The following is a 12,512-nucleotide window of genomic DNA, read 5'->3' as shown; positions in this document are numbered from 1 at the left end:
TTCAATTTTTAATATCAAAGTTTTAGTTTTTGACAAGAAATTAATTTTTTACCATAATAGTTGCATTTTCATAAAAACAGTTGAATTTTCAACAAAAAAAAAAGGATTTTTCAACAACAAAAAGAGCTTAATTTTATACTGCAAAACATACATTTTTGACAAATAAATAATTTTTTACAAAAATAATTGAATTTCCTGACCAAAAAGGCGAAATTTTAACCATACAACATAAATAGTTTAATTTTCAGTATAAAGGTATGGGTTTTTGACAAAAAATTCATTTTTTGCCGTAGAATAGTTAAATTTTCATCAAAACAGTTGAATTTTCAACCGAAAAAAGGAATTTTCAACAACAGAAAGAGTTTAATTTTTAACTGAAAACATACATTTTTGGCAAATAAATAATTTTTTACAAAAATACTTAAATTTCCTACCCAAAAAGGCGAAAATTTAACTGAATTAATTAATTTAATTTAATTTTTAACACCAGAACATAAATTTTGAAAAAAAATTTAATTTTCTACAAAAATAGTTTAATTTTATATTAAAAAAAAGCGCAATTTGAACGAAACAGTTGAATTCTCCACAAAAATATAAGTTTTCACTAAAATTTAATTTTTTACTCAAATTTAATTTTTCACTAAAGTAGTTGAATCTTTAACCCAAGAAGAGGAATTTAAAAAAACAACAGTTTAATTTTCAACAAATTTTTGTGAAGAATTCAACTGTTTCGATAGGAAATTAACTTTTTGTTGAAAATTCACATTCTGATGTTGAAAATTCAACGGTGTTCTTCAAATTTCGCCTTTGTGGGTATAAAATTAATTTTTTTAAAATTTATCTTCTGGTGTTGAGAATTAAACTTTTTTTTTTGCCAAAAATGAATTTTTTGTCAAAACCAAATAACTTTATATTAAAAATTAAACTATTTTTGATGTTTGAAATTCGTATTTGGGTTGAATATTCAACTATTTGGTTAAATTTTCGCCTTTTTGGGTAGAATATTTAATTATTTTTGTAGAAAATGAGTTATTTGTCAAAAATGAATGTTTTTCTGTTCAAAATTACACTTTTTTTGTTGTTGAAAATTCCTTTTTTTTTGGTTGAAAATTCAACTGTTTTGATGAAAATGCGACTATTAAGGTAAAAAATTAAATTGTTGTCGATAAATTATATTTTCATGTGGAAAATTAAACTATTGTTTTTAAAAATTCTTCTTCTTGGTTTAAAATTTCAACTATTTTTACTGAATACTTAAAATATAGTGAAAAATTAAGTTTTAGTGAAAAGTTAAATTTTTGTGAAAATTCAACTGTTTCGTTCAAATTTCGCCTTTTTGGGTATAAATTTTTTTTTTAATTTATGATCTGGTGTTAAGAATTAAACTTTTTTTGTTCTTAAAAGTTCGTTGTTTTGGTTGAAAATTTGACTATTTTGATGAAAATGCAACTATTATATGGCAAAAAATGAATTTTTTGTCAAAAACTAATACTTTGATATTAAAAATTAAACTATTCTTGTTGTTTAAAATTCGTATTTGGGTTGAATATTCAACTATTTGGTTGGAAATGAACTTTTTGTGGAAAATTCAACTAATTTTCTAGGAAATTAACTTTTTGTTGAATATGATCATTTTGATGTTGAAAATTCAATTCTTTTGTTAAAAATTCGCTTTTTTTGGGTAGAAAGTTTAATTATTTTTGAAAAAAATTAATTTTTTTTATCGAAAATTTATGTTTTGGTATCGACAATTCAACTTTTTTTTTGTGAATTCGTCCTTATGGGTTGAAAATTCAACTATTTTGACAAGAAATTAAGTTTTTGTGGAAATTTCAACTATTTTGGTAGAAAATTAACTTTTTGATGAAAATTCACCTTTCATTTTGAAAATTCAACTCTTTTGTTTAAAAGTAATTTTTTGTCGAAAATTCATGTTTTGGTCATGAAAATTCAACTATTTTTTTCTTAAATTTGTCCTTTTGAGTTGATAATTTAACTGTTTTGGTATAAAATTAACTTTTTATTGAGAATTCATATTTTGGCTTTAAAAATTCAACTATAATGTTGAAAATTCGCCTTTTTGGGTTAAAAACTCCGTAATTTTGGTAGAAAATTCATGTTTTGGCATTGAAAATTCAACTGTTCTGTTGAAAATCCGCCTTTTTTAAATAGAACTATTATATTGACGGTTGAAGCCATTTGTTAGAAATAAATTTTATTTTTTAGAAAATTTATAATTTTATTCGTACTTAATATGTTTGGATCAAAAATAATTTTTTAACTGAAAATCTAACAATCCCAGTTAACGATTCAAAATTTTTATTTGAAAATTCATCACTTTGGTTGAAATTTTAAGAATTTTGTTGAAAATTAATATTTTTAAACTGAAAATTCTATTGCTTCGCTCAAAATTGAAATACATTGTTGAAGATTGATTTTATTGAAAGAAAATTTAACTATTTTGTTAATAATTTTTTTTGGTTTAAAATTAATTTTTTTAACTAAAAATGTAAATTTTCCATTTTTTGATACAAATTGATCTTTTTTTAGTTCAAAATTCGTCTTTTTTTATAATAAAAAATTTTTCTTAGTTTGAAATATCTTCTTTTTGGTTAAAAATGCAACTATTTGGTTGAAAATGAATTTTTTTGGTAAATATTCATATTTTACTGTTAAAAATGCAGTTTAAAAATTCGGCTTTTTGGTTGTAGGTTCTTCTTTTTTATATAATTTTTTTACAGAAAAATTAATTTTGCCATTTCTGTTTGAGAATTTTTTTTTTTAGTATTAAAAATTCGTCTCTTTGGATTAAAAATTCAGTTATTTTGGTGGCAACTGAAATTTTGGTTAAAAATTAATTTTTTTTCCAAATTTAATTTTTTTGTGCTAAAAATTCAACTGTATATTTTTTTAACCCCCCTTTTTTGTTAAAATTGAACTAATTGGTTGAAGGTTGAACCTATTTCTTAAAAAATAACTTTTTGGTGAAATTTCGTATGTTCGCGTTAAAAATTCAACTGTTTTATAGAAAATTTATCTTTTGGCTCAAATCTTTAAAACTTTGGATAAATTGTTTTTTTTTATTATCAGAAAAATCTTAGTTTGTTAAAAATTGTTTTTTTTTTGTTGAAAGTTCTACTTTAAAAAATAATAATTTAAAATAATTTCTTTGCAAATTGTTATATTCTATGGAAAATTCGTTTAGTTTTTTTATTTTTAAATTCATCTCTTTTGGCAAGAATTTAATCATTATTGGTTGAAATATTAACTGATTCATTTTTTGTTGATAATTCATTTTTTTAAGTTCAACTATCTTTTTTTTTAAAATTTAATTATTTTGTTGAAAATTCAATTCTCTGGTTGAAAATTTAACAATTTTGTAGTAAATTCACTGTATATGGTTAAAACACCAACAATTACATTTATTGTTCATAATTGATTTTTTGTTTGAAAATTAAATTTATGTGGAAAATTCAACTTTTTGTAGAAAATTTAACTAACTTGGTAGGAAATTAACGATTTGTTGAAAAGTCACATTTTTATGGTGAAAATGTAATTGTTTTGTTGAAAATTCGCCTGCTTAAGTAGAAAATTATACTATTTTTGCAGAAAATTAATTGTTTATTGAAAATTTAGGTTTTGGTGTTGAAAATTCAACTTTTTTTTTTAATTCGTCTTTTTGGGTTAAAAATTCAACTATTTTGGTAGAAAGTTAAAACTTTTTGCCGAAATCTCATGTTTTGGTGTCGAAAATTCAACTTTTTTTAAAATGTCTTCCTTTTGAGTTTAAAATTTAACTATTTTGGTAGAAAATTAACTTTTCATGGAAAATTCATATTTTGGTTTAAAAAATGTAACTGTAATGTTGAAAATTCGTCTCTTTGAATTGAAAATTCAGTTATTTTGCTGGAAAATTAATTTTTCCCAAAATTCATTTTTTAGTGCTGAAAATTCAACTGTGTTTTTTTTAATCCGTCTTTTTTTGTTAAAATTGCACTAATTGGTTGAACGTTAAACCAATTTGTTAAAAAATAACGTTTTTGATGAAATTCATATTTTCAGGTTGGAAATTCAACTGGTTTACAGAAAATTTATCTTTTGGCTTAAAACTTTAACACTTTGGATACATTTTTTTTTCTTATCAATAAAATCTTAGTTTGTTAAAAATTCGTCTTTTTGGTTGAAAGTTTTACTTTTTTTTTTAAATAATTTTTTTTACTGAAGATTTAATTTTGCTATTTCTGTTTGAGAATTTATATTTTTTAGTTGACATTTTTAATATTTCTTTGAAAATTCATACATTTTATGCAGAAATTGTATTTTTTTTATTTTAAAATTTATCTCTTTTGATAGGAATTTAATCTTTTTTGGTTGAGCTATTAACTAATACATTTTTGTATGTTAAAAATTCAACTATTTTGTTGAAAATTCATTTCTTATGGTTGAAACATCAACTATTACCAAAAACTATCACCAAAAAATTCTTCGAAATTTTATGCAAAATTTCTTTTGCTTTTAAAGTTCAATTGTTTGGTTGGAAAAGTAACTGTTTGATTTAAAAGTTAATTTTTTTGTTTTTGAAAAGTCAATTACCTAGTTTTGATTGAAGTTTAGTCTGTTCTGTTTGAAAATTCGACCATATGGTTAAAAATCCATCTTTGTAGATTGAAAATTTAAAAGATTAGGGTTAAAAATTCAACTGTTTCGTTGAAAATTGAACTATTTCGCGAAAAAGTAATTTTTTTTTTAAATTCAACTCTTTTGTTGTGAAATCATCTTTTATTGTATAAAAATGATATATTTTTTTTTAAATAAATAAATATGAAAATTTTGAATTTTAATCTGAAATTGTTTTATTCCATTAATAAAAGATTCAATGTTCAAAATGTTACAAGATTAAAATTCTATTCTTTGAATATTAATCGTCAGGGAAAATGAAAAATTGGTCAGGGAAATATCAGGAACTTTTACGAGAATAAAGTTTGCGGCCACTTTGATTGTCCCAGTAATTCGATAGGAATATTGAATTTATTTTGGAAATAGCAAAAAAAAATGTGTGTTGCAGGCTTGTTGCCAGGAAGGTCAGGGAGAAATCAAAGACGGCCTCGAAGTGATGCTGAATGTGCCTAAAAAAGCAAACGATGCCTTACACTTAAGCCTACTGGAGGGATGCGATGTCAGATTAGATACCCTCGGAGACGTGGTTCTTCAAGACGCATTCACAGTTTGGGATCCTAAGCAGCTAATCAGAAAGGGCAGAGACAGACATATTTTCCTCTTTGAGCTCTATCTTCTTTTTAGCAAAGAAGTAAAGGACTCTGCTGGCAAGGTTTGTCTTTTTTTCTTCTTTTTCTTCTTTTTCTTTATTTATAATGTCTCATCTTAGAGTTTAAATAACCTTCCGTTTCTTTCAATCTTTATAACATCATTTTTACATCTATAGTCGAATTATGTCTCCATCACGTTTTTTTTTTTAAATTAACTTTCTTCTTGAAAATTTATATTTTTAGGTTGAAAATTCGCCTGTTTTGGAGAAAATCGCCTTGTTGACTAAAAAATTCAACAATTTAATTGATCATTCCACTTTTTGATAGAAAATTTACCTCTCGTGTAGAAAATTCTCGAGGAAATTAGTTTTTTGTTTGTTTGTTAAAAATTAATTTTTTGTAATAAAAATTTAAACATTGCATTTTTGATCCTTTTTGTTCGAAAATTCAACTATTTTGTTCAAAGTTTATGTATTTTTTTTGGGACTTTGTCTTTTTGGGGAAAAAATCGTCTCTTTATTATTTTTGTTTTCAAAAATCAATTTTTTTATATTTATATTTATATAATTTATATTTTTTAGTACAAAAGTCGTTTTTCGCTGAAAATTTATCTTTCCTAATTAAAAATGAACATTTTTCTAACTATTTCAGTTTTCGAATTAAAAAGTCAAATATATTCTAAAAAATCGTATTTTTTTACTTGAAAAATGAAGTATTTGCTAGAAAATTGAACTACTCGGTTAAACGTTGAACTATTTGATTGAAAAAAAAAACATTTTTTGATGAAAGTAAAATTTTTGATTGAAAGTTCATTTTTTAGGCTCAAAATTCGATTTTATTTATTTTTTTTTTTTGCTTGAAAATTTAACAATTTAAGTTTTCTTTAAAAAAATCGCCTTTTTTGGTTTAAAATTCATCTTTCTTGGTTGAAAATAAACCTTTTTGTTGAAAATTCAAGGTTTTTATGAAAATTTTCCCTTTCAGCTTGCAAATTCAACTATTTAGATAAAAATGCAACTATTTTGTTAAAAATTTATCTTTTTTGGTTTAAAATTTCAACTATTTGGTTGAAAATTTATCTAATTTGTAGAAAATTCAACTATTTTGTTCAAACATTATGTATTTTGTTTGGGACTTTGTCTTTTTGGGGAAAAATCGTTTGTTTTGTTATTTTTGTTTTCAAAATGCAATTTTTTTATATTTATATTTATATCATTTATATTTTTTAGTACAAAAGTCGTTTTTCGCTGAAAATTTATCTTTCCTAATTGAAAATGAACATTTTTCTAACTATTTCAGTTTTCGAATTAAAAAGTCAAATATATTCTAAAAAATCGTATTTTTTTGTTTGAAAAATGAAGTATTAGCTTGAAAATTGAACTACTTGGTTAAACGTTGAACTATTTGATTGAAAAAAAAACATTTTTTGACGAAAGTAAAATTTTTGATTGAAAGTTCATTTTTTAGTTTCAAAATTCGATTTTACTGTAGACATTTTCTTTTTTGCTTGAAAATTTAACAATTTAAGTTTTCTTTAAAAAAATCGCCTTCTTTGGTTAAAAATTCATCTTTCTTGGTTGAAAATAAACCTTTTTGTTGAAAATTCAAGGTTTTTATGAAAATTTTGCCTTTCAGCTTGCAAATTCAACTATTTAGATAAAAATGCAACTATTTTGTTAAAAATTCATCTTTTTTGGTTTAAAATTTCAACTATTTGGTTGAAAATTTATCTAATTTGTAGAAAATACAACTATTTGGTTCAAAGTTTATGTATTTTGTTTGAGCCTTTGTCTTTTTGGAAAAAAATCTTCTGTTTTCTTATTTTTGTTTTCAAAATTTAATTTTCTTCTAAAAAAAAAAAAAATCGTTTTATTTTTTGCTTGAAAAATCTAATATTCGGTTGAAAATACCACTACTTTATTAAAAATGAAACTATTTTAGTACAGAAGTCGTTTTTCGCTTAAAATTTATCTATCTTAACTTTTAAAAAATTGAACTATTTGATTAAATATTGAACTAATTGAATGAAAATTAAATTTTTTATCGAACGTTATATTTTGTTGGTGAATTTTTTTTCAAAACTTAACAATTAAAGTTTTCAAAAAAAAAATCGTCTTATTTGGCAAAAAATTAATCTTTTTTGTTTAATAATTCAACTTTTCTGTTAAAAATTTGACCCGTTTGGTCAAAAATTCAACTATTTTGTTGAAATTTTATGTATTTGGCTTGGGAATTTGTATTTTTGGGGAAAAATTATACCGTTTTGTTATTTTTGTTTTGAAAATTCAATTTTCTTCTGAAAAAATAATTTTTTTTTTCTGCTTGAAAAATCAAATATTCGGTTGAAAATACAACTACTTTATTAAAAATTCAACAATTTTAGTACGAAAGTCGTTTTTCGCTGAAAATTTAGCTACCTTAATTAAAAATGAATTTGAAAATTAAACTATTTGGTTAGATATTGAACTAATTGATTGAAAATTAAATTTTTTGTTGAAAGATAAATTTTTTTGTTTAAAATTGAATTTTATTGTAGATTTTTTTTTCTTAAAACTTAATTAAAGTTTTCTTTTTAAAAAATCGTCTTATTTGGCCAAAAATGCATCTTTTTTGGTTAAAAATTCAACTTTTCTGTTGAATATTTGTCTTTCTGGGTAAAAAATGCGTACATTCGGATTGAAAATTTATATTTTTTAGTACAGAAGTCGTTTTTCGCTGAAAATTTATCTTTCTTAATTAAAAGTCAACCTTTGTTAACAATTTCAATTTCCGAATTAAAAATTCAAATATGTTCTAAAAAAACATATTTTTGCTTGTAAAATGAAGTATTTGACTGAAAATTGAACTATTTTGTTGAATATTTAACTAATTCATTGAAAATTAAATTTTTGGTTGAAAATACAATTTTTGATTGAGTGTTCAATTTTTGGGTTCAAAATTCGATTTTATTGTCGATTTGTTTTATTTTGTTTTAAAAACTTAACAACTAAAATTTTCTTTTAAAAAATCGTCTTCTTTGGTCGAAAATTTATCTTTCTTATTTAAAAATTAACCTTTTCTTAACAATTTCAACTTATCGAATTAAAAATTTTTAAATTTTCTAAAAAATGGTACTTTTTGCTTGAAAAATCAAGTATTTGGTTGAAAATTAATCCTTTTTGGTCGAAAATTCAACTGTTTTGTTCAAAGTTTATATATTTATGCTTGGGATTTTGTCTTTTTGGAAAAAAATCGTCAGTTTGGTTATTTTTGTGTTAAAAATTCAATTTTCTTCTAAAAAATTATTATTTTTTTTGCTTGAAAAATCCAATATTCGGTTGAAATTCCAACTACTTTATTAAAAATTAAACATTCGGATTGAAAATTCATATTTTTTAGTACAAAAGTCGTTTTTCACTAAAAATTTATCTTTCCCAATTAAAAATGAACCTTTTCGTAACAATTTCAATTTTCGAATTAAAAATTCAAAAAATTTCTTAAAAAATGGTACTTTTTGCTTGAAAAATCAACTATTTAGTTGAAAACTGAACTATTTGCTCAAATATTTAACTGATTGTTTGAAAATTAAATTTTTCGTTGAAAATTAAATTTTTGATTGAAAGATCAACTTTTGGGTTCAAAATTCGATTTATTGGTTGAAAATGTTACTATTACAGTTAAAAAATCACGTTTTTGCTTATAAATTAAACTATTTTAGTTGAAAATTCATCACTTTGATAGAAAATTAATTTTTTAACTCAAAATTTAATTATTTAATTTATGGTTGAAAATTGATCTTTTTTAATGCAAAATGATACGGTTTTGTTGGAAATCTGTCTTTTTTATTTGAAAAATTAAAATATTTCGTTGAAAGTTTGTATATTTTTTTGAAACTTAGTCTTGTTTGGTGTAAAATTAATCTTTCTGTTTGAAAATTAATCTTTTTTTTTTTGAAATATTTTTGGTTAAAAATAAAACTGCTTGGTATAAAATATTATTTGATGATTTATTATTTCACTTGCAAATTCATCAGTTTGGTTGAAAATTAATTGTTTAAACTGAAAATTCAATTATTCCATGCTTATTTCAAAATTGAGATTTTTTAGTTGAAAATTCAACCGTTTGGTTGTAAATTTGTCTTTTTAGTTAAAGCTTCAACTGTTTCAGTTAAATATTCATAATTTCAGTTGAAAATTGATCACCTTTGTAGAAAATTAATTTTTTAAACTAAAAATATAATTATTTCATTTTTTGTTGAAAATTGATCTTTTTTAGTTCAGAATTATACTGTTTTGGTTCAAATTTGTGCTTTTTATTTCTAAAATTTAACTATTTCGTTGAAAATTCATGTATTTTGTGGTAAATTGGTCTTGTTTGATATAAAATTAACCTTTTTGATTTAAAATTCCTTTTTTGATTGAAATCTGATCTTTTTATATCAAAATTCAAAAATTTCGTTGAAAATGAATATTTTCTCGTTGAAAATTAATGTACTTTGTTGACAAATCGTCTTTGTGGTAGAAAATTCATATCTTTGGTTGAAAATGTAACTATTATAGATGAAAATTGACGTCTTTGCTTAGAAATTAAAATATTTCAGTTGAATATTCATCTTTTCAGTTGAAAATTCATCTTTTTGGTAGAAAATTATGTTTTTAACTGAAAATCTAATTATTTAATTTTTGATTGAAAATTAATATTTTTTTTTCGTTGAAAGTTCATGTATTTTGTTGAAAATTTGTCTGTTTAATATAAAATTATTCTTTTTCTTTGAAAATTCATCATTGTAACTAAAAATTTAAGTATTTTTTTTTGAAAATTGATCTTTTTACTTTAAAATTCAACTATTTGGTTGAAAATTAATCTACTTTGTTGAAAAATCGTCTTTATGGTAGAAAATTCATCTTTTTGTTAAAAATATAACTATTATAGCTAAAAATTCATGTTTTTGCTTGTAAATTAAACTATTTCAGTTGAAAATTCATCACTTTGGTAGAAAAATAATTTTTTAATTAAAAATTTAATGATTTAATTTTTGATTGGAAATTGATCTTTTTCAATCCAAAATGATACTGTGTTGCTACAAATTTGTCTTTCTTATTTGAAAAATTAAAATATTTCGTTGAAGGTTTGTGTATTTTGTTAAAAATTGGTCTTGTTTGGTATAAAATTACCCTTTTTCTTTGAAAATTAATATTTTTGTTCTAAACTTTATATTTTTGGTTTAAAATGAAAAATATTTCGTTGAAAGTTAAACTCTTTAGCTACAAATTCTTCTTTTTGTTTTAAAATTAATCTTTTCGAGTGGAAGATTAAAAACATTAGTTGAAGATTAATTATTTTACCTGCAAATTCATCAGTTTGGTTGAAAATTAATTTTTTAAACTGAAAATTCAATTATTCCATCCTTATTTGAAATATATATTTTTTGGTTGAAAATTCAACTGCTTAGCTTAAATTTGTAGTTTTTAGTTGAAGATTTAACTATTTTAGTTAAATATTCATAATTTAAGTTGAAAATTTATCAGTTTAGTAGAAAATTATTTTTTCTAACTATAAATATAATTATTTCATCTTTGTTTGAAAATTGATCTTTTTAGATCAGAATTATACTGTTTTGTTGCAAATTTGTGTTTTTTATTTAAAAAATTTAACTATTTCGTTGAAAGTTCTTATATTTTGTCGAACTCTTTTATTAAAAATTCATCTTTTTAGTTTAACCTTCATCTATTTTTTTTCTGAAAATTAATCTTTTTAAGTAAAAATTTAAGTACTTCATTTTTGTTTGAAAATTGATTTTTTTTTTAGTAAAAAATTATACTGTTTTGTTGCAAATTTGTGTTTGTTATTTGAAAAATCCAACTATTTCGTTGAAAGTTCGTGTATTTTGTAGAAAATTGGTTTTGTTTGGTATAAAATTAATCTTTTTTTTTTTGTTGAAAATTCATATTTTTGGTTGAAAATAAAACTACTTTATTAATAATTCATCTTTTTGGTTTAAACTCGATCTATTTTTTTGTTTTGTTTTTTTGTGTTTTTGCTAAAAATTAATATTTTTAACTCAAAATTTAAGTATTTCATTTTTGCTTGAAAATTGATCATCTCATTTTAAAATTCAACTATTTCGTTAAAAATTAATATTTTATAGTTGAAAATTAATGTACTTTGTTTACAAATCGCCTTTGTTGTAGAAAATGCATCTTTTTGGTTGAAAATGTAACTATTATAGCTAAAAATTCACTTTTTTGCTTAAAAATTAAACTATTCCAGTTGAATATTCACCAGTTCAGCTGAACATTCTTCACTTTGGTAAAAAATTAATTTTTTAAATTCAAAATTTAATTATTTCATTTTTGGTTGAAAATTGATCTTTTTTTAGTCTAAAATTAGACTGTTTTGTTGCAAATTTATCTGTTTTATTTGAAAATTTTTTTTGGATGAAAATAAAACTACGTGGTTGAGAGTTAAACTCTTTTATTAAACATTTATCTTTTTGGTTCAAACTTGATCTATTTTGTTCTTTTTTTGTTTTTTGTTTTTTTTTTTTGCTGAAAATTTAATCATTTTAACTCAAAATTTAAGTATTCCATTTTTGATTGAAGATTGATAATCTTATTTTAAAATTCAACTATTTCTTAAAAATCAATCTTTTCGGGTTGAAAATTAATGTACTTTGTTTACAAATCACCTTTGCGGTAGAAAATTCATCTGTTTGGTGTGAAAATTAATTTTTATAAACTGAAAATTCAATTATTCCATTCTTATTTCAAAATTGATATATTGAGTTGAAAATTTAACTTGTTTGGTTGCAAATTTGCCTCTATTTTTTTAGTTTGAGCGATATTGTTAAAAAGTAATCGGAGTCATCCACCTTCGCTGGACTGCATTTTTAGTATTAATTTCCCTCCTTTTTTTCTTTTGCTCCTGATTAATTCCTTTTTTTACATTCTCATCTTTTATGGTTGAGAAAGTATTGGAATTGTCGGAAATTGGACATTACACTTTTTCAACGGATCTCCACGTTTCGGGACCCCCTGAATCCGAAAATCAGGTTTTCGCGATGGCATCTGTCTGTCTGTCCGTCCGGCCGTCCGTCTATAAACACGATAACTCTCGAAAAAATGAACGAATCAAATTCATATTTGGCACACTTTTTTTAGGTCCAAAAGAAAGGACGAGTTTGTGAACCAGCCATTTTTGATAAAAATTCAAAAAGTGAGCGCATTTTGAAAATTTTTGAGACCACTTTTTTCTGAATTTGAAAAT

The 12,512-nt window shown here is 22.4% G+C and overlaps 1 protein-coding gene across 6 annotated transcripts in view; it reads left to right on the top strand.

The window, feature by feature from the left end:
• LOC117177557 (triple functional domain protein) overlaps positions 1–12,512 on the top strand; it is a 293,847-nt gene that overhangs the window by 104,112 nt on the left and 177,223 nt on the right. For all 6 annotated transcript variants that reach the window (XM_033368361.1, XM_033368360.1, XM_033368359.1 and 3 more), the window contains one exon: positions 5,066–5,329. In XM_033368361.1, coding sequence (XP_033224252.1) covers positions 5,066–5,329 — 264 coding nt within the window. The remainder of the gene's footprint in view (positions 1–5,065; positions 5,330–12,512) is intronic.

This window comes from Belonocnema kinseyi, chromosome 7, assembly GCF_010883055.1.
Source record: "Belonocnema kinseyi isolate 2016_QV_RU_SX_M_011 chromosome 7, B_treatae_v1, whole genome shotgun sequence".
In the NCBI taxonomy this organism is placed as follows: Eukaryota; Metazoa; Arthropoda; class Insecta; order Hymenoptera; family Cynipidae; genus Belonocnema; species Belonocnema kinseyi.
This window is presented reverse-complemented; position numbering and strand designations above follow the sequence as displayed.